Genomic DNA, 26,705 nt, shown 5'->3' with positions numbered 1-26,705 from the left:
AAGGTTGCAACTAGAGAATCTAATGTGTGGGCAGATGTATCCCTTACAACCAACTATTTCGACTACGGATGCAAGGAAGACAGTGTGGGGAGCAACCATGGAAGAACATTTAGTACAATTGAAATGGAATCAAGTAGAGACAAATCTGGCCACGAATTGGAGGGAGTTGTCAGCTGTTTTTCAAGCATTTTCAAGTTCAAACCGTTTTGGGAGGATGCAGCATCCTGGTAAGATCAGACTATAGTTATTGTTGCATATATAAATCACCAGGGGGGCATCTATTTTCTTTCTTTCAACCAGGTGGCAGCAGTCTCACTTATTGGGCACAGAGTGGTAGAGAAAGATGGTCGCTATGCATTCCTTGAGGACCTCCTCGATAACCAACCAGTTGTCCTTGGCAGCATCTATGCGCCCAACACTGATTAGGGAAAATTCTGGGATGCCCTCACGGTCAAACTCGCTTATAGCTAATCATTGCCATGGATGTTAGCGGGGCAGGGGGAATATAAGTGTGTACTTGACCTTACTCTAGATCGGAAAGTCAGCTGTCCACCTACTCGGCTCTTACTACCTTGGGTGTATATATTGGTGACTTCCGTCTCAATAGGGCCTTGGCTGGTGTAAGATCCCAAGGTGCTTCTGTTGGACTCTCCTCTTAGCACCCATTGTCAAGATCGCCCTCGTGGAAATGGTCATTCTGCCCGCCTACTTTATTACTTTGTGAACCTCTTGGACATACTACCTCATTCCTTCATAGAATTGGACACACTCCTCTGAAAACTCATAGGGGGAACTGGACTTCTGTGAGTTGCACTGGCTAAATTACCACTGTCCGTAGACCTGGGATGTCTTGGAGCCCCATTCTTTGAGGCATATTTCTTGGTGGCGTAACTTCAGTGGTTGCCCCACTGGCCGCTGTCTTGGCGAAACCAGCATGGATCCTGAGCCCATGCCACTACCAGCACTCTGACGCTTGCTTCTACCATGGGTGCGATCCACATCTCCCTGTCCCCTACAGGTATCGGTCTCTAGGACCTGCATGGTCCGGATATATCTCCTCTTCCAGAAGACTCCGCTCTTCACCCCCAATCTGCCCCTCGCTGGCCTGCCCCGCGGTTTGACTACTACACTGCAGGGGAATTAATGGTCTTGACTAGTAATTTGCTCCTTGAAATTGGTGCCCTCTTCTCAGCGGGCCACCTCCTTCCCTTTGATCGACTGGCCAAAGAGCGATCTTCCTCCGTGCCAGTTTCTCCTTCACAGGGTGCTCATACACACTTCCCAAACCCTTCGCGACCTCTCCGAAGGCGAACCCATGACACACCAAGTACTCCAGGCGGTGTTGACCATGGGACCCACCTGCCACCCCATCTAGTTGTACAAAGCCATATGCGAATTGAAGGCCACCCCACTCGCCACACTTCGCCAAAAATAGGAGGACGACTTTGGGTGAACACTTCACGATAAAGAATGGGCACTTGAATTAAAAAAGTCTCTCGCAAACCATAGTTCAAGAACATACAGTTTATCCTACACTGTCATAGTAAATCTACACAGGTCCTACCTAACCAATGCACAACTCCACCGTTACTTCCCAGGGACACAATTTGCTTGTCCTCTATTCCAGACCTTAGAAGCCACACATACACATGTTGTGATTTTGTCCTGTCCTCCACACCTACTGGCAAACCATTCATGCCACCCCAATGGGATGTTACAGAACTCCTGGATGTCTACACTTGGAAGGCAAGATCCCTAGGCTTATTTAAACTCAAGAAACAGCACAAGGTATGAATGCGCTTTTCAGCTTTGGTCATCCTCCTCACTAAATGCACAATTACTCTTCATTGGCATGTGCCAACGGGCCCCCTAGGAGGCATGGAAAGGGGCAATAAGCAAATGGGGCGTTGCATAGGAAGATTCTTTCAGATATGAAGGGGTTCGTCCGATAAGCCGTTGACCCATATTTAAAAAATGGGCTTCCTTACTCATGCATTTCTGCCAAGCAACCGATAACCTGCCCAGCGTAGATGCGTTGGCCCCACTGCACCCAGCTAGGTGCACCCCACTAGACTACCACCTTCCATCATTATGCCTGCCACTCTCGAACCCCTAATCCTTCCCACTAGTACCCAATATGTTTGGGTGTCACTTCATGGTCTGGCATGCCCGGAACGGTTCACACTGCTGCCACCATAGCCGCGAGATACACCCGCCCCACCCCCTTTTCCCCATATTCCCCCACAGTTCCCGCCAAGTTACGAATTGAAGCTCCCATAAAAGGCAGGCCATAGGCACTAAGCACCCAAACACAGGGCAGTTCAGCACCCCACGTCACAACCTAGCACTTAAAGCTTTCGCCTATATGTACCGATACGCTTGTATCATCTTGCATCGTATACCATCCATTGTAATTTGTCGTGTATTATTGAGATGCAAATACCAAATAAATAGGATTTAAAAAAGACGGTCACCATTGCTTACGAGTTCCTCTGCAGAAGGGCCAAATCTTAAGAATGTGGAGCTTGAAGAGCCGCATCACCACCTAATACCTATTGGTGTACAATCTGTTGATTACTTTTTTGAGCATTAAGTTGTTAAAAAGAAATTAAAAAACAAAAACCATCCTTGCTTGCAGAGACCGGTCTCAGTCTATCAGTTCTGCGCACATACACTATGTGACTCATTAAGACGGCGGTCAGACTTTCGTCCGACCGCTATCCTGTCAGGAATGGGACCGTCTGACTACCTGTCGGGGGTCCTGCTGTTCGCATTAGGATGCGACTGCCTTGAAGGTGGTCGCAATGTGTATTCTTTGTATTGCGGTGTGTGCATGCCGCAATACAAAAAATACATATCTGACATATCCCTGCACCATGTGACAGGCACCCGTAGCGGGCCCCTCTTCCACCCTTAACCTCCGATAGGTTCCTTGGGCCCCTACATATCCTTGCACCAGATGGCAGGCACCATAAGGGTCCCCCCAGGGCCAATATCTGAGGTCAAGGGCGGAAGAGGGGCCCACTACAGGCCCAGAAAGTCCCTTTCCTCCAGCTGATTCATGTGGTTAACTGCCAAGAAACAGCCGGCGTAAAGGGATATTGTAATCCCTATGGCTGTGTGAGCAGGCACCGCCACTGTTGTAGGGACCCAACTCCCTCTGCACCGCATGGCGGTCGGTCTCTCCGACTGCCAGCCATCGGCCCACAATTGTAATGTGGCAGGCAGACCTCCACGGTCCGTTGGCGGTGGGACTGCCACTGACAGGCTAACTGTGTCCGTCCCTCCGCCATCATAATCTGGCCCTATGTTCTGGGAAGACATGTGAATAAGTTTCACTAAAGCTAATCAAATGGGGACGCAAACTAGAGCATAATAATGGACCTCTAAATAAGCACATTCCATAATTGTAATAAAAAAAAAAAACGTCCATTTTGTCCACAAAGTTTGACTTTTTTAACATTCAAATAGCATTGTTCAAACTTTGTGGGGGCAAACTTATTTCATATCAAACCCAGTACAGTTCCTCATTTAAAGTGTTTGGTTACAATGATAACACCGTTTTACTTATGGGGAGCAGAAGAAAAAAGGCTCAAAGTAATGTCACCCTTTTGTTTAACACTATACATAGGCCTCGACTGGAGGAATGTATCCAGAAAATAGAATTTGTACAGTACTAATTTTAATGGTTGGTGTCAAAATGACAATTATGGTTTGTTCTTTTAAACAATCAATATACTCTAGGATCTCCCCGTTTTTTTTAAATTTAGATTTAATCAGATGTGTGTGTCTTCATGGAAAATAGTGTTCTTGTGCATCTGTCTGTGACTTATTTTGGCCGTGATTAGCCTGTCTTGTTCTGTTTGTGACATTATCTGTTTTTCTGTACTGTGTTGGTTTGTGTGGGTCTATGTAGGTCTTGTGGTCTGCATGAGCAGATCTTTGTCACCTATGAGGTTCACGATGCACATGTTGGTGTAGGATAAATATTTTGAATGTGCTTTGGAACCACTTTATTCTTAACTTAATCTGAGCAGGTTTCAGGATGAAGCACCTCGAGGACTTCTAGATCAGTTTTCTGCAAGTTGTTACAGTACACTTTTCTTGAAGATGAACTTTGAAATAGGTGTTCTCACATTCCAAAGCTGCATGTGGGTCATCTGTTATCCATCCCTGGCAATATCCCTCAAACGGGTATAAGGATCTATGGGTTACTCTGGTTGTTTGGATAATATTGGGATTCCAATGTTAGATGATGCGAGTATGCTTGGTTTGGAAGAGTTTTAAGTGTTTGTGGGTCTGTTTGCAGTTCTGGATTGTGTGCCACAGATGTTTTGAATGTTGATTATTGCTACTTCTGTAAGAAGGGCTTTGACTTTTTAAATCTTTGGTGGCAGGCTCAAGTTTGTGTATTCACAAAGGGCCGCAGCATAAGGTCTTCAATAGCAAGCTAGTTCTCTTTTTTGCAGGTTATGACTGGACTGCAGTCTACTTTTTGGTCCAGAGCGATAACTTTGTGAACTGCTTGTCACAATTCAAGTACAGAATAGGACAGAATCACATTAAATTCTGTATTTTTGCTATATTGTTAGTGTAGATCAACATGAATGAACATCATTCAGCGAGAAGTCATAATTATATATAATTGTAGTCACTTTAAATCAGTGCTTTGTATATGCAAAAAAAGTCACAAAGATATTGCAATCATTGAAGATTTTTTGTGGCGCAATAAATATGCTTAGCAATTAAAAGCATGGATCCGACGCTATAACAATATAGCTGCAAATGACTGCTGAGCCTTATAGGTAAATGGCAGTGGGCATTTACCAAACCCAATTAAACATTTTTACTTGTGATCTGATCAGGTCATTAACAGTAGGTGAGATAAATGAAGAATACTGAACCTTCACAAGAGTTTTCAGGAATCTGGTATGGAAGAGTTAGCTGACGACATATAGCTCATCCTTCTACATCGACTCAACCAGCAGTGCCAAAGCAAACTTTACTAACTGCATAAGCAACGTTGCTTCTTGTATGAAAAGCAGCTATCTCTACTCAGACAAAATCAAAGTCTTAATCTTCAGCAACAACCACTCACCCTGGGACTCCTCTTTGTGGCCCTCCGAACCTGGTGCCCCTCCCATGCGGACCTTGCCACAAACCTCTGGACCATCCTAGACTCCAACCTCTCCATGAGCAGACAAATCAATGCTATCTCCTCTGTATGCTTCCAGATCCTGCGAAGGGTATGCAAGATTTTCAAGGGGTTCCCACTTTCACCAGATGAACAGTCACTCAGGCTTATCACAGGTAGATTTGATTAAAGAAACGCCCTGTACATCGGAATCCCAGGCCATGATCTGCGCAGACTACAAACTACCTAGAACGCTGCTGCCAGACTCATCCTGAATGTCCTGCGAAATAATCCCATCTCAACAATCTCCACTGGTACCCAGTCCAGGAAAGATGCTAGTTCAGGCTGCTCATCCATGCCTACAAAGTTATCGACCACTCTGGACCAGCTTACCTCACCCACTGACTCAACTTCTACCAACCCACCAAACACCTTCGATCTGCATCCCAGGCAAGAGCACACCTCCCTTGCATCGAGAAGAACAGAAGAGGACGCTCCTTCTCATACCTCACAGTCAAGACCTGGAACGACCATCTGAAACACCTCAGAGCCTCCCTCTCTCTCGTGGACCTCCGAAGGAACCTCAAGACAAGGCTCTTCCTTTAAAAAATGGCATGATCTCCTCCTCCCTTCTCAGGCCAACCCTACTCTGCTCCTGGATACCCTCACAGGTTATTAGCCGCTCTCTACACTTTCACATAAGAGCCTCCAATTCATGGCGAAAGGTGACTGCCGGACCCAACTAGTTGGTCTGCTGCATTTGAAACACTCCTTTAGTACTCTTTTGTTTCTGGACTCTTTTGCAGGCTTCCTGACCAGAGGGTTTGTGCAACATATTGTGACATCTTTTAATGGAGGCCCCTTTAAATTACTAGATCACAGAAGGTTCTCTTGATTGTGCCTTTTTTTCTCCATCATTAACATTTTAATAAAACCAGTACAGCAGCAAACATGTTTTCGGCCAAGAACATGGTTACAATATGTTGAATTCACAGTCTATATGTAGTGTCAACTACATTTTGTTTAAAAAAGAAAGGGAAACCACCAAACGAATACTATAGAAAATAAATTGTACAGCTGTTATCAATGTCCAATTGACCAGGCAGTCAAATCTCGCATAAACTCTCATTACATATGTTATGCAGGTGTGGACCAGATCCACAAGGTGGCGTGCGTGTGGGAGTCTAGAAAACTTGGTATTCACACAAAGCAGAAGAAACATGTTGGTTCCAAAATTATTATTGACCTTTTTCCTCTCCTCTATGTAAACTATAACAGTGCCTCTTACTCTGTGCAGTTCGCCCCGAAGTCTTCAGCGTCATATTTATTTATTTCACTCCATTTAGCCAATAATTCGCCTCACTGATCTGATATTGGTAGTTTTCTGAGGCCCTTTTTTTAATCCAGATTTAATAAAATAGCCTCTGTCCATTATTGTAGTTCTAACAGCCAGCCCTTAATAAGGGGGCATCTGTGGCTTTCGAGTTCATACCAATCATACTCTTGGCCAATAGAAGAGCAAGGTCTTTAAACCTGGAGTGACCCTGCAGTGCGAGGACAAAATACCAGCAGGCAGCATTCAGAATCACGTATATTAATATGCCCCATAATTACAGAAAATTTGCTTGTTTGCGTCCAGCATTCAACAATAATGGTGCATTGCCAAAACATACTCAGCCCCTTAACATGAACATCTCTGGCACCTAGGTGTTAGTCGGATACATCTTATGCAATGTAGCAGGGTAGCCATGACTAAAAATGCTCTATGAAGGATATTAAATTGAATACTTTTAAAACGAGCGTGCCATTATATATTATGTGAATAAGCTCGATAGTATTCCACTCTGCCTTTGACACACCTACACAGGTCAGTATTCCATTTGTCTCATTTGAAAATGGGTTAATTCGTATTGGTCAGCAGGGCCCTCCTATAACCAAAAGAGATGTCTTCCGTGTCCCGTTTCTCCTTGGATGATAAATACTTTGTGAGGGCTGCTCAGTATCAGCAATATTCCAAATGTTTTTATACTCTCTGGCTATTGTACCGAAGAAATTGCTCCCCCATGTAACCCAAGATAGTTCATAATAGTGAAATTGGAGAAACTGACCATTCTCAAACAGATCACCTTCTGTAAACACACATTCTTAATCCTAATGCACGAGGTGATCACTGTTGAAATATCTCTGGACCGTGGGAAGAACCTTTAAAGGGGCAGAAGAGACATATTGGACTTGCTTTCTGTTCTTGCTTTTAACTGCTTTCCATCAGAGGAACTCTCCATCTGTAGATCGAACCAGCAGGTAAACCGTTATCATACATCTTATTAAATAATTTGCCATCCTGTATCGCTTCATGTAGGTAACCAGTCTGGTATTTTAAGTGCAGCTAGCCATCGTGGCAACTAATGAATCTGGAGTGTCAGAAGTTCCCATACTACCTCAATCAGCAGGGGGCTTTCATTTGGTCATTGCAACACGTCTCCTGCCTTGTACCCTTATCAGCGCTCCAAAATGCTGTTTAATTCTCCAGGGATGACTGAAGGCCATGGCAAACTCGCAACATTGTAGAGCAGTGTGGTTAGCATCTCCACTTTGCAGTGGCCACACGGCCTATTGGGGCCAACCGTCATTTCTTCCAGAAAGCAACTTTCAGTCTTAAAAGGCAGTTGTAGCCTTAATATTGCTCACCTTAATGTCCTTATCCTTATGAAATACTGGGATTCTCTAATATCTGAAAGTTTGATACTCCCAAATTGTGTGTAACTCTGTGAATGACTGGATGTGGCTAGGCACCCTCCACAGTAGTGTACTAACAGGAGTTGGACCAATTTACTTTTAGTCCTGCCAATATCTTCGTTTTATGAAGTATCTCAAAAATTGACTACAGCCCCCCTTCCCTTACATCCCTAATGAGGATGAGCAAGTCATCTACATGTAAAGAGACCGAATGCATCCCATCATTTAATGTATATTCCATATTACACCTACCAGTTTTAAGACCTCCGCTCACTGCTCTGTAGCTTTTGCAAATAGACTTGGCAATGTACAAGGCTGTTAAACAAGGTCAGGGCCACACAGCTGTCCAAATCCCTGCAGCGGACTGTCCTTCCATAACTAAGCTTGGAGTAGGGAAACACATTTTTAGGTCTGGGTTAGACCGCGAATGCACGGTCTCGAAGAGACGTATAGTGTCCTTTATGTGGGCTTCAGCCCGCCCATAGACTTTCACTTTGCTTGTTCCATTGATATATATTCTTAAATCCTTTGTCCATAGATGGGTCATGCCTTTCCTGTGTTTGCCCCTCCTCCCCACCATGGAGCAAGTACTTATAAACGTCCACCAATCCCATTTTGGGAACTACTTTTTGGGGGGGCTTTGAGTACTCCATACAGCACTAGTGTTTTCAGATCACTCGCTGTCCTCTGTCTTAAATTGTATTTATTTTGTATGCAGTTTTATATAGCACGAACACCATGTAGTGTTAGAGCGCTTCAAGTGAGCGCCAGTTACTTTACATAAGGGCACGTTAGTTTTTGTAGGAACAGATTGATTTTGTGATTTGGCAAAGATCCTAGGATGTTGAGCCAACGCCAAAAACTCGAACTCAGTTTTCCAGCTACATAGTCGGCAGCTCTGGCCGTAACACCAGAAAGAAGGTGCCAAGCGGTCAGAGGCTGGGGTCGGGCTGCACGGGGCCGAGTGCGCTTCGTAGTTATTCTTGCCATTTGCTTGTTTTACCTTTTGTTACAGGCTGTAATGCATTTTTTTGGTTTAGGTCTAGTGCGTCGACCCTATCCACCAGGTATCCGCGCCTTTTAACGGACCGTTTATCCCGTCGTTTTGCCCGATATCATCACACAGAGTAAACCTGTTTATAGTAGTTTTGTCCAGAATCTCTAATTGAAGACGTTTTAACTTGTTTCTTATTGTGTTGCCACCTCCTATTCCCTCTTTCGACACGTGTTCTTTTGGTTTCCCCTGTACCACTGTGGCTTTCAATTGTCGGTCTATATGCTTCTTTTCGAATATATGTGGCTACCATGATTGGACCGAATTCGTTTTCAGGAGGCACTCGGTTGCACGCTCGTTTGAAACTACGGCTGTTTAGTCTGACGTTCTGTGTTTAAAAAAAATACATATAATTGATGTTTACTTATTTCTGATCAGACCAAACTTGATCGAAATTGCAGCTTCAACCTTTTTCTTGTATGTCTGTGGCCCACTAAACTACACAAATTAATTCCGTCTTTATATTGCTTTGGTTTTATTTAATTGTTTTTGTATGGCGTGTGCTGGGTATTTGGTCCCCCGTGCCGCATAATTCTAGGAGCACAGCTCCGGAAAACCTCTGTATAGGTTTGAGGCTAGTCTTTATGATGATGAAAGTCGTATTTTACAGGGAACTATGAAATATTGCCTTGTTTCATGGTTCACTGGGGGAATACAGGGTTTTATCACTGCGTTTTGTAAAAGGAACATGCAATTTATTTTGTATGTGGGGTGAAGGGAGCATTATTGTAATATTATAGATCACAGGTCTCACACTGCTAAGAAACATGTCTGTCAGCACACTTACAAATTCTGTTTAGATACTACATACGATTCTGCGTTTTACCTGGGGTTTCAAGACACAGTAAGGCAAGAAGACCCCGTAGTTAGTTCACTTTTGGCTTGTTCCCCACTAGTCTCGCTGCATGCTGTTGAAGCTGACACAGCCACCATGTAATCCCTCTTCCGGGGTCAGGCTGCATTAACCAGCCCTTCCAGGGCACTGTTACCAGGCCACGGCTTTCCTTTTCGAAACCGATGTTTTCAGTAGGGGTGGACGGAATTTGCGTAATCGTGTTACGCAAATCTCCGTGAAATGGAATTGCTTGTTCGCTATGCTTTTTTACTGTTTGCAATCGCTGCTTGCGTGCTCGGGGAGAAATATCGCGCGAACATGCATTTGAGAACGTGAACAAGCAAAAAATTTCGAAGTCGCGAAACGCAGAATTTTGGGCAATTTCACGTTCTCCGCGGAACACGAAATTACCCAAATTCCGCGAACGGAACGGAACTTACCGCCCAGGCCTAGTTTTCAGGCAGGTCTGTACCAGCGGTTCACTTTAACCTATGTGGACTACAACTCCCAAAATCCTGTTGCAAAGTGAAAGTCAAGTATTGATATCGGTGCCCTGGTGGCATTTGGCTATGCATCCCCCCTCTTCCCAGTAGAGAGAGTGCAATTTGTTCAGAAGAATCTGAGTCCTACACTACACCCCCCTTGGGACTCTCATGTTCCACTGTAGTGCCTTGACTCATTTACAGCGTTCCTACTAGCCAACACATCCCACTTTTTAACATGGCCTTATTTTTGTAAGTACGCAGGATTTTGCTCCCGACTAGCCTTTCTCTCGTTTTAATGAGCTGCTTGCAGTTCTCAAGACCAGTCTTTGATGCACTGTAGTGTTTACGTCTGATTTCGTTTTACTGCAGTGGGCTTTATCGGTACCTAATTAGGTTTGTATCCATGTAAAAATGGTGAATACATGCTGTGAAATGAACAGTGCTACGCAAACAAATGATGGACGGAATGCTGAATGAATCATACATTCACCCCTAGTCAAGAGATCTGGGTTAAATCCATCGTTCTTTTGCTCACCATGCCACCCCAGTTTAGACCCAGCCATATGCAAATCCGTCTTGACCCTGCACCTCATGGGAACAGTCCAGACAGAACTGCCAAGCCAGATCCTCCCTTGACCGGAAACCAGCATCCTGGGACTGGTTTCAGGGTATATCACCCTTCAGCCATGCTAGCTTGAATCCAGTGGCACAGTGAGCAAGGGACCCACGACTGGGCGTACCCATCCCACATAGGGCGAAAAGTGCTACGCAAACCAATGATGGACGGAATGCTGAATGAATCATACAGTCGAGAGATCTGGGTTAAATCCATCATTCTTTTGCTCACTGATTTGCACATGGCTGGGTCCAAACTGGAATGGAATGGTGAGCAAAAAAACGATGGATTTAGGCCCAGATCTCTACTGGGGTGAATGTATTACCTTGTTTTGCATTCTGTCCATCAATTGTTTTTTGCATTTGTCACCCCGAGTGGGACGGGTATGCCTAGACGTGGGTCCGTGCTCTCCATGCCAGTGGAGTCCAGCTATCCTGGCTGATAAGGGCTTAAAGCCTGAAACCGGTCCTAGGAGGCTTGTTTCCAGTCCAGGGAGGACCTGGCCTGGCAGTTCGGGCTGGACCCATGGGGCTCAGGGTCAAGACTGATTTGCATATGGCTAGGTCCAAACTGGAATGGCCTGGTGAGCAAAAAAACAATGGATTTAGGTCTAGATCTCTGTACTGGGGTGAATGTATGACCTTGTTCTGCATTCTGTCCATCAATTGTTCTTTGTAAAATGAACAATCATTGGCACAGCTAGCGTGTCTGGCTTGCACTTTACGAACAACTCTTCGTAGCAGCGTTACGCAGGGAGCCCCCTTCAATAGGAGGGAACTGTATTTTGGCAGCTAGCGGGATATGCTAGTTCACAGTGTAAAGCCCCTGTCAGAAATGAAGAAACCGCTTCTGCTGACAGATCTGTGCTGGCTGTGTATTCACCATAGAGCTAATTTGACACACTACCAAAGACATAATATAAAGTCAATGGCACAGTGTAACCACCTACAAAATGAAGGGGCCCAGCCATGATCACATTATCACTTGCAACAAACTGATGATGCTAAAATGGTAATCATTCAGTAAACCAGCAGAATGCTGAAGAATTGTCACTGGCACAACATTACCGGAGTGCTTACATGCAGGTTTTTCTCCTTGTCCTAATAGATCCTAATTTCCTCTCCCCTATCACTCTTCAGATGAAAGCTGCTCCATTATTGCTTAATGCTCTTCTTTCTGCTTAGTTTTTACATCACGTATACTGGACAAATGCCTGTGAATTACCATCTTACCATGCAGTTATTTGCCCATATGTATGCCTTAGCTTGTGTTACTACACATTTCTGTATGTGAAAGTGTCCTGTTCAGAACACTTAAGTGAAAACAAGGGTGAATTTGGCAGTCTGTGATGAGTGATTTACCTTCGATATTTTTTGCGGTAAATCGTTCATCACAGCCTATTTGTTCTTGTGTGTTTCGATGCCACCTCCTGTTTACTTAGAGCAGCCTTGCGGGAGATGGCCGTGCTCCTTGCTATTCAGATTCTGTGACAACACTAAAATATTTATTGTGCTTTCCACTTTGGTATCAACCAAACCTTGCTACAATCCCTTGTCCGTGTGACAAGTTAGGTCAAACTATGCCACATTTGTTATTATGCAAATTCTATGAATTTTATACAAGATTATTCCAAATTAAATGAAAAAAATATATAGTAAAATCAGACAGTGTAGAGCTACGTTTTCTCGTGTTATTCTTCTGTCTGACCATGAAACATGCCTTCATGTAGGTTCTTTCTTAAAGCATGCAGTTAAGGCACGTAGCACTTTACTACTTTGATAAATGATGTCTAACTATGTACATCTTGCGATTTAATTATTGGTTGGTTGATTGCTTTATTTCGATATGCATATATCATAAAAGCATTACAAAAGATAAAACAGCATGTCGAAAAAGGAGACTGTACATTTAAATTTAAAAAGAATAAGATCACAATTAAGTAGAATAAATTATCTAAGACAGCATTAAATTGATACGGCCAGTCTTTTAAGTCGAATCAACCAAGCCCATTTAAAAAATTTAGAGACAGCACAAACAATGTTGGGGGCTGTATTAGTTAAAAGTATCCGGAGGGCGACTGTGTACTGGCGGGTGCCCAATTCTCTGCAAATTGGTTTAAGCCATCGTGATCTAGGGCGCCCATAGTCCGGACATTCAAATAGAAGATGTGGCACAGTCTCAGGTTTGTCAGGGCACAGTAACGTGATGCAGGCTCTGACTTGTTCCACCTGGAACAAAGGTCGGCAAGGGGTAGAGTTCCTAATCGGAATTTAATGTACAAAGACCGGTCCATGGCGATGGTGATTAGGTCCATGTAGGGCTCGAGCGCAACAACATCTTTTATAAGCAGAAAGGCTGCAGTGGCTTTGCAGTGCTGCTGGTTACTAGTGCGCTTCGCGGAGACCCATTCCCAATACAGTTTTTTTAGAGTGTCCTTTGGGGGGGCTGAGCGGGTAAGCCAACAGGATTCCAAGCCTAGGTCCCTTAGAAGTTGGTTGGTAACCCTGAGCCATTTGATCTTCCGCCAACCAGTGGAGCGCATCACCTCTGCTAACCAGTCAGCGTAGGGTTTTAGTTCCGTAACCCTCCACAGGCGGGCCCAAAGCAGGAGAGGACGAAGTCGTGCCTGATCCCCAATTGCTTTGCAGCCTACATCCATTAGCACCGGAACTGTTGGAGTGCTCGATGGTATAACAAGGAGATCTTTGATAAATTTGTTCTCAGCCTTGCTCAAGGAGTCCAGTTTTCCTTGACCCCACAGTTCAGCTCCGTAAAGTGACACGGAGACAGCTCGTGCTTTATAGATGTCGATCAGTGGGGCAACACAGTGTTTGGTAGAACTGCTGTACTCCTTGAGGAGGGCCCCTCCAACCCTTTTGTGGCTAATTATCATTTTGTTGATATGAGCGGTCCAGTTCATTGAATCACTTAGACGAATTCCCAGGTAGTCAAATTCTGCCACTCTTTCAAGAGGGGTTGAGTTCAAAACAGGGGGACGGCCCAGTTTGCGGGGGGGGGGTGCATGACTAAATACTTAGTCTTGTCCACGTTAATGACAAGGCCTCTGGTGGTGCAAAAGTGCTGGAAGCGATTCAAGAGTTTCTGAAGACCTTGGATTTAATTATTAGGAAAGCTAAACTTGTCGATCCTGTAGCCTTCATGTGAAGACATATGCACTTTTTCTTATTTTAATTGCTGTTACTTGCAATTGTAACTTTTTGATAACATCTAGTGTCTTAAACTGAATGTTGATTGTAATTTGTTGTTACTTTTATGAAAGGTAAACCTTCCGAATAAAGAGAATTGAATTTGGTAGTTTATCACCAGTATAAGTTGCCATTAGTGGAGGATCTGTGCTTGGTTTTCAGTTAAACAGTCTTTGGTGTGAAGTTTTATTTCCTCCAAAAACCTGTTAAACCCTTTTTTTTATGTCCCACCCAATATGTACGTATGTGAAAAATTTTAATTAAGTACTTCTATATGTCGAGTTAATGGGCTTCGCAGCTGAAATTAGAATACTTGTGGGCACTACATAAACTATTGCAGTGTTAAGTTTAGGAACCATTTAACATTTTTCAGTGTGGCGTCCCCTTAACAGGCCATTTAACACAATCCATCATGTATCTTCTCACCGGAACCTTTGCTCCCCACACCACTGAAAATTCCTGTGGTGCTTTTCTCTTTACTTATAAAGTAGGCAGTATTTGCATCTATAATGGTTTTACTGATGATCTTTGTAAAGACTTGCATTAAACAAGCTTAATGTGGCATTTTCTTTGTTTATAGACAGCTAAGATGAAGTCCAGCCCTTCAAGGATCCCACGAAGGAGATCCGTTCAGCCTTCCAGCTCTTTGCCTTTAAATGGTAGCTCGTTGTATGGAGGTGCAGTAACTGGTTCGAGTGATGCATATCCCATGGGAGACGATTCAGCAAAGCTGGAATCGGAGTTTCAGGTAGCCTCATTTACAAAATAAATGCCAGTCTATTGAGTTCACGTTTAGCCTGCAAACAACTTGGCATTTTAAAGATGGTTTGAATTCTTCAGCAGGTCACCCGTTGGCAAGTTCTTAAACTATTTTTGTTCTCCGTTTTTTTCATTTATTGAAATGTTTGCAATGAAGTGGGGAAAGTAACATGCTGGGTGGAGGCCAACCTAGGGGTGAACAATTGACTAATGGCAGGGTTTCATTCTACATAAACACCGTGAAAATGTTCACATGAAATATCCGAAAATCTACAGGAAGCAGTAACATGCACTCCAAATACTGCTACAGACTATTATCTTCCTGTAAAATACATCCTCAGTAAAATGCATGCAGTGTGGCTTTGGGACAAATGAAGGCTGTAGACATTAACCCAGTGGAGTTGTTGAAGGTACAAATTTTCGTGCTCCATTGTGGGTGGTTTACCGAACCAACCCATGTCTGTATTCCATGACTATGTAAGGTGACTGATTGGTCGAGTGGCTTTTGACCGGGAACCGGTGCATGTAGAGGATGGTAATGGTGGAAGGGGTAGGGTTGCAGCAGGTGACTTGTCATTTTGGAACCTTTTGAGTAAAGAGTTCCAGTGGCTAATGCCCCAATGAAGTGCACTATGTAGGGAGGGAGGAAACCATAATCTCGGTTCTGAAGAGGCGATGGTGGGGAAGGTTAAGGGGGTTAGAGTAGTGGGTTCTTAAGACTCTGGCCTAATTTGCTGAAGGTGCTGATCTGCAAATATGTTCATTGAAACACCATTCGATACCATGCATGCCGTAAACATGCAGGCTTTACAATGTGTAGACCTTCGCAGTGCGTTGTAATGCCTTGCACAGGTTTACAACAATTGGTAATTAACTGACTTCGATATATACTGAAAAAACCCAATGTTAAAGTGGAATTTTACGTGCCCTGTATGATTAGAAGATCTTACTTTCCATGAATGTTTTTTTACAGAAAAAAAGCAAAGGTGGATATGTTATATGTGAGGAAGCTAGTAAGATTTTAACTTTCGTTAAAAAAAACACTACTGGTTAAAAACCAGGAAAATTCAAACATGCACCTCCATAGATTTCAGATGTCCGTATATGTGACGTCCTCAGCGGTGCGTTACATTTATGTATTTTTTGTATTATTGTAAGGATTAACTATGTCCCTGTAGACGAAGGTTTTTTTCAGTGAATTTCTAGTGTATTTTTAATGCAAGCTAAAATCTTAGTACCATACTCTGCTTTAACTTTAACTTTTTTTTTTTCCCTCCGATGTTCTATTTTTTTTAATCATATTTACCAACCTCCCTCACTGAGCACAGCCTTTTAAAGTGCGCAGTAGGGGGATGAAAGCTGGGCCTGACTTTGTGGCCAACCCCCCACAGTTGCACATCTCCCCAAGGACAGCCGACTCACGTTTATTTTTTTGCAGTACACTGGTACATCATGGTACCGCAGGACAGTTAAAGATTTACTCTTTTAAACTCTACATATACTGCAACACACCCATGGGACCTCAAGAGCTGTGCTGAGTCCTGCTATATCCGGGTCCTCCCTAGAGGCCTAGCTGTGTACCGTATGACACAACATAAAACTTTTGTTTTGTCCGGCCTCAAGGGGCTGGGATTAGGAGGGGGACAAACCAAGAGGCAGAAGGGCCAGGAGATCAAGATACCACTTCCATGCCCCCTTTAACCTTGTTTTCTAAATCTGGACACAGGGAGTGAGTACCCTATTCCTCAAATGGCAGCTGACACATTTCTGTTGATGCGGCCAGCAAATCAGATTAATCTTTACTACAGGACTGTATCAGTACAGAAGGGACTGATTAAGAGGAGGAGAGACTGCCCTCTTGACTGATCAGAATGCTCCAATTTGGAAAAACTTGCAATACCACTGAAGTAACAGTCACAATATCACTGTCATTTGAAACTTCATTCCCCAACCTCTGAACAAACTTGCACCAAATTTAAAAAAGCCTGATGTTCGAGTAAAGACCTAACGTTTTCTCAAATGTGGTCTAATTCTGTTCAGCCATGTTTTTTATGTATCGCTTCCAAGAATTCCCATGGGAAAAACTTGTCTTGCAACTCTTCTTTTTTCGGTCCCTGCTTAATGGACTGCCCTGATCAGGAAGGAGCTGAGGTGGAGGAATTTTCGATTGCTGTTCGTGGTGGTTTTGTAAAGATTTGAGTTATTAGTAAGAAACCTTCCTGCATGTAGACTTTGACCTAACTACACAGCAACGACCGTGCTGGGGCTAAATGGGTTTTGGGCATGTACGGCATGAGGGTTGGGCTCAAGGCCTACCCCCGAAGGCCAGACCCTGCATCCAACTGCACGGGGATCAACATTTTTCTGCTAATTACCTCGCATATCGCATCACTCATGACATGTTCTATGACATCATTGATCACATCACTGAAACGTCTGAAATGACATAATGGATTACAACACTGTGCACCCCATAACAAACCCTTAAAACCTATACCCATCCCATAACCTTAAATTCCCCTTTATTAAATGGCATTGAAATAAAAAAAAAAACAAGCATTGGAAATGCAATAGGTCTCGCAGCATTAGAGTTTGTGCTTTTAGAATTGTTTATGGGTTTTTTTTTTTTAAATCTTTAGCATTTTTGTTTCCTGTAGGCAATGCCACATAAATACAAAATGTGTCATTTACAATACCAATAGGTCAAACTTTCCTAATGCGAGACCTATTGCATTCACCCTCAACCCCTCACCCTCACACAGTGCAATAGGTCTCGGAGCATTTGAGTTAGAGCTTTTAGATTTGTTTATGGCTTTTTTTTCTTTGTAATTCTTTAGCATTGCCTACAGGAAACAAAAATGCTAAAGATTTAAAAAAAAACCCCATAAACAATTCTAAAAGCACAAACTCTAATGCTGCGAGACCTATTGCATTTCCCTGAGTGATGCTGTGGTGGTGCGATAGAGTGAGGGCAATAGATAGATAGATAAATAGATAGAGTGAGGGTGATAGATAGAGAGATAGAGATAGATAGATAGATAGATAGAAATATATAGATAGATATAGAGAGAGAGATAGATAACTAGAGTGAGGGCGATAGATAGAGTGAGGCAAATAGATCGATATATTGATAAATAGATACAGAGTGAGGGCGATAGTGTGGGCAATAGATAGAGTGAGTGCGATCGATAGAGTGAGTGCGACATATAGATAGATAGAGTGAGGGCGACAGATTGATGTGTGTGGTGTGTGGTGTGTGTGTGTGTGTGTGTGGTTGTGTGCGGTTGTGTGTGTGCGGTGTGCGGTTGTGTGTGTGGTTGGTTTTTTGTGTGGTTGTTTTTTTTGTGTGGTTGTGTGCGTGGTGTGGTTGTGTGTGTTTGTGTGGTTATGTGTGTGTGTGCGTGGTTGTATGTGTGTGTGTGTGCGTGGTTGTATGTATGTGTGTGTGCGGTAGGAGAAGGATACATGTGGAAGAGAGCAGCAGATCTGCACAGAAGAAAAGAACAGGGAGTTGGAGAAGGGGGCGGGGTGGAAGAGAGCAGCAGATCAGCCCCGGGAGAAAAGAACAGGGAGTTAAAGATGGATGCAGGGTGGAAGAGAGCAGCAGATCAGCACAGGACAAGAGAACAGGGAGTTAAATAAGGATGCGGGTGGAAGAGAACAGCAGATCGGCCCAGGAGAAGAGAACTGGGAGTTAAAGAAGGAGGCAGGTGGAAGAGAGCAGCAGATCAGCACAGGAGAAGAGAAAAGGGAGTTAAAGAAGGCGGTGGGGTGGAAGAGAGCAGCAGATCAGCACAGGAGAATAGAACAGGGAGTTAAAGAAGGAGGCGGGTGGAAGATAACAGCAGATCACCACAGGAGAAGAGAACAGGGATTTGAAAAAGGGGCGGGGTAAAAGAGAGCAGCAGATCAGCAGATCAGCACGGGAGAAAAGAACAGGGAGTTAAAGAAGGATGCAGGGTGAAAGAGAGCAGCAGATCAGCACAGGAGAAGAGAACAGGGAGTTAAAGAGGAGGTGGGATGGAAGAGAGCAGCAGATCAGCACTGAGTGGTATTTGGAGTGTATGTTGCATTGAGTGCAGTGTAATTATGTTGTAAATAATGATGTGGCACTGAGTGGTATTGTGTGGAGTGTATGTTGCATTGAGGAGAGTGTAATTATATGGTGTAGTTATGTGGCACTCAGTGGTATTATATGAAGTGTATTTATGTTGCATTGAGTAGAGTAAGTATGTGGCGTGTAATTATGTGGTACGGAGTGGTATTATGTGGAGTGTATTTATGTTGCATTGAGCGCAGTGTAATTATGTGGCTTGTAATTATGTGGCACTGAGTGGTATTTGGAGTGTAAGTTGCATGGAGTGCAGTGTAATTATGTTGCAAATAATGATGTGGCACTGCGGCAGAATGGGTAATGCTGTTACACAGCTGAGCCCATGTACAGAGCCTGGGGCACAATAAGGTGGAATGAGGCACCGTAAGGAACAGTGAGGTGGAGTGAGGCGGAATGAGGCAGAGTGGGGGATGCTGTTTCACAGCTGACCTGGGTCCCTGGTCTCTGGGATGTCAGTCTTGCCAGGACGATTGCTCCATATGGACTTGGTCAAAGATGCAACATACCAAAATGTCTCTGGTTGGATACATATAAAAACTTATTGTTGATAAAACGTTCTGCAATGACGAACAGCACAGTTTCCCTGTGTTTTATTTGGGGCATGGGAAGGAGACCGGAAATTGTGAGAAGTTTGCAAACCGTGTATGGACGCTTTTTTAACAAAATATAATATAGGAAAGTGAAAGGGCGATGTTTATTTTGACTCAGACCGCGGGCGAGGCTTCTCCAGTCACTGATGCAGTTAAAACTCGCAGAGCGGAGTGGTTGAACACGAGAAAGCTCCTCATTCTTTGGCGTCCCACCTCACACGCTGCAACCCAATCCCCGGGAAGAAAAACAACAAAAGTCTGGTTACTCGAGCCTTGGGTTCCCAAGTAGTGCAAAGCAGGCCTTCTAGCGCTTCAAAGTCTAGTCAACACTAGCCATACAATTATAAAAATAATAGCAAAATTAATAGCTTTGTCATTCACAATGCCAATAGCAAATGTGACACCTATAGTATTTGTAATGCAATATGTGTTGTATTTATGTGAGACTTGGATATATTGATATTACAAATAACAATGGCTTTTTTTAAAATAATACTTAAATAAAAGTTGTGTAGAGAGAGAGTGCGAGAGAGGTGTGTAGAGAGAGAGAGAGATAGTAAGAGTACGCGAGGTGTGTAGAGAGAGAAAGATATGCATATAGAGAGAGAGAGATGCATATAGAGAGAGAGAGGTGTGTAGAGAAAGAGAGAGAGAGAGGTGTGTGGAGAGAGAGTTCGAGAGAGCGATGTGTAGAGAGAGAGCTTGTGCTCTCCTGGCTCCTCGGGTCGGTTTAGTGTTAACACGTAATTGACAAACCCATCGTCAAGCAGGATGCCTCTGTCTATGTTGTTGCCCACTGGCGCCTGTTGTCTGTTTCAAGCAGAAGAGCTGGAGAAGGCGGATGCACATGCTGCTAAGGGAGAAGGGAGGGGGTACCCCCATAAGAATGGCTCTGTCTGCCTTGTCCCCAGTGGCGCCAGTTGTCGGTTCCAAAGTAACACTTGCTAATTAATAATTGTAGCAGAGAAAATGAAAAAAAACGACACAGATGTGTACCAACAGAGTGTAGAACCGGTATTTCTGTAACAAAATGCACAACCACGCAAATGTTTTTCCCTTCAGTAAATACTTAATGTAATAAAAGCGCTTGTTTTTTGAAAATTACCTTGCACCTCGCAAACAGAATTCCTTAATGCACGCGCTCTATATATTGTGGAACAAGCATACTAAGCCCTGTTGAGTTTTCAAACCACATGTAATATAATTGGGCATGTATGAAAATGAACTGTGCTTCCCTTGTGTACTTGTACACAAATGTAAAGGAGTAGTGCGAAATAATTCCAGGCTGTATCCTGAAAAGCGATCTTTACAGGTTATAGGTTGAATCCCTTCAATCTTGTACGTTTGTTTCGGTACGTTTGTTTCGCTACCAAGTGAAATGTTGGTGGTTTGCATGTAAGAAGGGATAGATGTTATATTTGTCTCAAAATACGTAGCAAAATAATTAGATGTATTAATTTAGTGTAAACTTTTAAAGCTTGTAGAGATTTCCCTGCATTGGGTTCTTCATTATGCGCCGTTAGTTATTGTCACACCTCTCGGTTTTAGTAAAAAAAAAAAAAATTTCATCCACCCCAGAGACTTAATTGCAATTAAATAAAACTTCTAAATTCACCGATGCACAGAGACATACAAACGCGCAAGCACAGATGAAAAAAAAACGTGCAAACACAGACCAGGCACACCTTTGGAAACCCATCCACTTGCAGCCGTATACACTGATGTATGCAACTACACATGCATGCAGCGACCAGCACATACAAACTTACACACGCACATAAATATACACACAAAAAAAGCATGCACAAACATATAGGGCATTAGCAATTTACACACACATAAACAAGCACACATATGCAGGCACTCCTACATACCTACACATATTCACACTCAAACACACATGCATGGAGGCATGCTCCCGCACATATACACGCACACGCTCTTGTCTGTGAAGCGACTTTAATGAAACATTTATTTTAATCCTTCAAAAAATGCAACATTTTAAAGTGCTAATACGGTGGCAGCATGTGGGAATGCCCTCTGTGTGGGAGTACACATACTAAACGTGGTTAGTGGGCATGTGAAGCGTACGCTGTGTGGGAGGCGGGTTCAAATAAAGGCATGGACACATGCTCCCGCACATATATACAAACACTCTCTTGTCTGTCATGCGACTTTAATAAAAAATTTATTTTAGCCCTTTAATAAATGCAAACTTTTACATTGCTAAGACGGTGGCAGTGGGTGGGCATGTCCTCTGTGGGGGAGTACACAAAGTAAACGGGGCAGTGGGCGGGTGGAAGCGTCAGATGTGTGGGAGGTGGGTGCAACTAAAGGCACTGAGGCATGCTCACGCACATATACACTCACACGCTCTCGTCTAAAATGCGTCTTTAAATAAATGTTTATTTTAAGACTTTATAATTTTAAAACTTTAAAATATTTAAACTTTGACAGTGCTAAAACGGTGGCAGCGGGTGTAAATGGCCTCTGTCTGGATGGACGCAGGGGCAGTGGGCGGGTGGAAGCGTCCGCTGTGTGGGAGGCGGGTGCAAGTAAAGACAGGGCAGCTGGTGGAAATAAAACTGCTAAAATGAAATGGAAGAAGGGAGTAGGTGCATGCGAGATGGTAGCGTCCGCTGTGTGGGAGGCGGGTGCAAGTAAAGACAGGGGAGCTGGTGGAAATAAAACTGCTAAAAGGAAATGGAAGAAGGGAGTAGGTGCACGCGAGATGGAAGCGTCCGCGGTGTGGGAGGCGGGTGCGAGTAAAGACGAGAGCTGCTAAAAGGGAAACTGCTGAGAGGGATTGGGATAAAGGAGGGGGTACATGCGAAACAAGACGGAGGGAAGAGAGGGGAGGGGGGAGGAGAAATGCGAGGGGCCAGAGCGGGTAAAATAAACAAGACGGAGGGAAGAGAGGGGAGGGGGGAGGAGAAATGCGACACGGCGGGAAGGGGCAGGCAGGATGACTCGGGGGAGGGGGCGGAGCGGGGCAGAGCGGCATGTGGGTGTGAAGAAGCCGGGCCTTTGAAGTGAAGCTAAGCTTCACTTCAAAGGTGTCGGAGGAATGCGGGCGGCTGTGCACGCGCTTTTAAGCTCAATGCACATGCGCATTGAGCTTAAAAGTCACGGGCACTGCAAGGAATCGCCACGATTCCTTGCAAGTTAGATAAAGAGTCGATGAGCCCCTATAGTCTCGCTTGCTCGATGCGCATGCGCATCGACAGGCGAGACCTAAACATGCACAGTAAAGTACCAAAAAAAAGCCTCTGTGGTAATGTCCTGTGGGATCAACATAGCAGAATAAAGGCTGCATACCCATTAATTGCGGCTACTTGTTACATGCGGGATCTTCTGGTTTGCCTGCCTAATAATGTGAACATGATGAGCTCAGGGTGGTTCTCTTCTATGTTTCCACATTACCATTCTGTGATTGGGGCTGTCTGAGAAATAAGCACTGGTAAAGCCAATAGGTCTTTGCCAATGTGTTTTCCATGTGTATCCAATTTGTTAATCAACGTGGCTGCTGTTCAGCATGGCTTAAAGTTAGCGTTGTGGAGTATGCATGGTGCGGTATTGCACTGCCATTAGACACCTCATTATCAATGGAAATTACTTTTGTATGTCTGTGCTAGTATAGTTTTACTGATCGAATGTATACAGAGCACAAATGTGTGGTAATCTGCATCACCTAGTGTATTGATTTGTTCTGATTGTATTAAAATGTTTTCACCTCACTTCAGAATTACAAAAAATTGCTTAATTTGTGCTTTCCTAATTCTGAAATATTTGTACAGTTCATTTACTGGCATTTAAATTGTATGCTAGAAAAAATAGCATGTGGCAGCTGGTCCCAGTAATATTGTCCCTCCTATAAATCCTCCCGCTTTACAGTCAGAAAAAGAAAGGTAAACCCCAATCTGAGAAGCCGGAGCCTAGCATTTGACCTCTGCCTTTGCACAGCAAATGTGACCAGATAAAAACAAACTTTAAAGGCTTGTTTTATTGCTCATTCGCTTTTGAACTCCAGCACGTTTACTTTGAAGGGGCTTCAGCACCCCGCTCACCCCCATTTCCATTTCCTTTGGCATGGGCGTGAAATTGAGGAAAATCATGCTATAAGTAAAAAGCGCCGACAAACCTAAACAAGCTTGTAGACAGAACATTGCTCATCACAGCACATGAGGTTAGTCGCAAAAATAAGTAAATCAGTCAAGCAGAAAGATAGGTGGCAGAAAATGTCTTCCATGGAATACCACACGAAAAAGGGTTCCCAGAAAGCGAGCATTCGTGGAGGCATGCAAGCCGCCAGTCTCAGAGGTATTAAACAGGCTACGCTCCACAGGATCGTTTTAAAACAAATATGGCAAGACAGTGTGAGTTACCGAGCTCAAAGCCAATGGTAAGCAGTGGATGCAGTGCATTCCTAGGGAAGGTTTCCTCATGTCCTCAGTATCTCTCTGCAACCAGGCAGCAGGGCTGTCTGGTAGGCTTTGACCTAAAAATCACAGGGAATGCAGTCGTAGTTGCACATGCTTGCCTATGCAGTCGAAGATCAGGTGGCCACATCATAGCATAAGCGAAGTATTATCATAAGCCAAACAATCGAAATCTTACAGATATTCTTAAATCAATCGCTCATTCCCAGCACTTACTAGAAATAAGATGGAAAAAGGTTAATTTATAGGTGTCGCTCATCAAGCACATATCCTTATGAGTATTGTCTCGCTAATACATCTGGTCCTTGTCAAAATCTAAACACCCGGTTAACCATTATACTGGTTTTTAGACTCCAGTGACTTTAGGCTTCTGTTCTCAATCCAACTCCTGGGTCACCATTTAATTTTACCACTGGAACAATGGGGGGCTTTATTGACTTTACCGGTTGTGATCCTAGTTATTTGGGTAGGGGGATTTTGGTTTGAAGTTGAGGAGTAGCAATTTTTTATAGTGGCTTTCGTTAGGATCCATTGCCCCTGCATATGCATCCCCAGCCAGGCCCCCGAAGTATATGGGAGCTGAGGTTGAAGGGCAGAGCACTCCTAGGGACCCAAGAGCTGATCTGACCTAAGCCCATTGACCTCTGTTGCCTAGCCTTGCTCTTGGTGAGTAACCTGATCATTGCCTATTACTGGTTAGTGTAGCTTCTTCCTCCAAGTCGAGATGCAGCAGACCTGCTTTTTTCCAGAAAATAGGTGGGTCCTATCCTGAAGGTGTAATCTGCTGCCAGCAAGTCCTAGCCTTGGAAAATGTCAACTCTGGGTAGTGGTCTTGTCTAGTCTGGACTAAATACAAACTGTTGGTGTGATAGGGCCATTATTTCCCCTACTTTATTTGGCTCTGGCTTGCCTCCAGTGTCCCCATAAGTATGAACTTTATTTAAAATCCAAATGAGCCTCCATTCAGGGTGAATTGGATTTACCAGGCATTTCCAAATCCAGGCCGGCAGTTGGGATAAGAGCTGGTTCTCGTCTGTCAAGTTGTGTTCTGTCTGCTGCTAGCACCACATTTACAGTGAACTTTCATGAATTTGTAGGGTATTGTAGGGTGGTAGTTTGTTGCCTGGTCAGGGGTTACAGTGTTCCTGCACCTATGATAAGCTGTTACTGTTTATGTGGAGACTTTCTTCTCCTTACTAAAGGGGTGTATTCATATTGGTAGCACCCATAACATGTAGAGCCCAGACCATACAATGTACGCACACTAAGGCTCACCTCTAGTGGACTTTAGGCCAATGAATGTACGGGAAGGTATGTAATGCAGGTAGTTTTAAAGTCAGACACTGCAGACTGACCGATGGCAGCCATGCTAGAACCACCTGAAAGGGCTATTGTCTGATTGTGTCCAGTTTCTGCATTTCTAAAGCGTACTTGCACTCTTCCCAGGATATTTAATGGCATATGTTTCAAAATTGTTTAACAGCTTATCTAAAGTGATTGTCGACGTTTGGCATGTATTGGTGTGTCAATATTTCCATGAATTAATTCACTGATATTTACTCTTGTTGGGAATGAAATGCAAGCAATGTTTATATACATACATATGATTTTGTTAACGTGCATATGCTTCTATCTAACTTCTAGATAATTTTTTTAAACAAACACTATATTTTAGAGTTCCACTTCTTCGGGTGCTCCTCGTAGAGACTGGGTGTATGGTGAAATGGACATTTCTGATTCGCCCTGGAAGCGCGCTACCCTTCCTGAGCATTCCGGATCCCTTCAACGTCCGTGGTCTGGAAACCTGATTGGAAATAGATTGGTAAGGTATTTTTCCTTGGCTTTATAGTTCTCCTAATGCTTTGCACGACACGAAACTGTTTTAAAAAATAAAGTATTCTTTGCATCTTTCAAGTAATTACATGCTTTAATTATTTTCCATAGCCAGGCCGAGTGTCTCGGTAACATGGATTCATTTTAATGGCACTGCCTGTTTAGTAGTACATTTCCCTCCTGTCAAATGACCTCATATCAGCCAATGAAGAGAATAACCTAGTCATTACAGTTAATCTTAATTATCCTTTGTCCTTGATATCCTTGTCAGTCATTACATGTGAGGTGGATCCAACCTCATGACTGGGGCAAAAACCAGCAAGTTTAAGTAAATCCGCTATGAGTCCGCCCACACTAGGGGGGGAGGGCATAAAGCGTAGCATAACCATAATCCTCCCAGAACATACAACACTGAAAAGAGCAGTTCTAGGAAGAAAGGGCAGACATTAATGACTGTGACGAGCACGTTAAGGTTTAAGGATGAAGATTACTGATGAGTAACAAGGACATTATGCTTACTTTCTTATCCCAATCGTTATGTCTGAGGTATAGCCAAGCTTTGCTGGCTGAAAATAATTTTAAAAATGATCAGTTATTGTGCTGACTCCATAATCCTTTAAAACCCCAGATGTCCTTGTGTTGCAGCGAAGTGAACTTGATCATTTCGAGAGTGGCTCTTCCAGGGTCAGCCCGCTTCGGCTTGCTCAGGCCATCAGGGTCTTTCAGGCACGTGAGATGCCTTTCCTTGATTCTTTTGTGCCTCGCGAGCTTCTCACTTTAACCAGTCACTGCCCTGAACTTCCTGGCTGCACTGCTTTATTGGGTTGGGGGGGGGGGGGGGCGGCATCTGCCCTGTTGGGCATCTCCCCCTCCACGAGGGCTCGCGCGCTTCTCAATTTAAACG

General features: G+C 43.8%; 1 protein-coding gene across 2 annotated transcripts in view; it reads left to right on the top strand.

The window, feature by feature from the left end:
* Positions 1-26,705, top strand: part of MARCHF7 (membrane associated ring-CH-type finger 7) — a 263,235-nt gene that overhangs the window by 14,991 nt on the left and 221,539 nt on the right. For both annotated transcript variants that reach the window (XM_078681680.1, XM_078681681.1), the window contains exons 2-3: positions 14,647-14,814; positions 25,644-25,790. In XM_078681680.1, the coding sequence (XP_078537806.1) occupies positions 14,656-14,814; positions 25,644-25,790 (306 nt within the window). In that variant the 5' untranslated portion in view covers positions 14,647-14,655. The remainder of the gene's footprint in view (positions 1-14,646; positions 14,815-25,643; positions 25,791-26,705) is intronic.

The sequence above is a fragment of the Lissotriton helveticus genome, chromosome 3_1 (genome assembly GCF_964261635.1).
Source record: "Lissotriton helveticus chromosome 3_1, aLisHel1.1, whole genome shotgun sequence".
Classification (NCBI taxonomy): Eukaryota; Metazoa; Chordata; class Amphibia; order Caudata; family Salamandridae; genus Lissotriton; species Lissotriton helveticus.
This window is presented reverse-complemented; position numbering and strand designations above follow the sequence as displayed.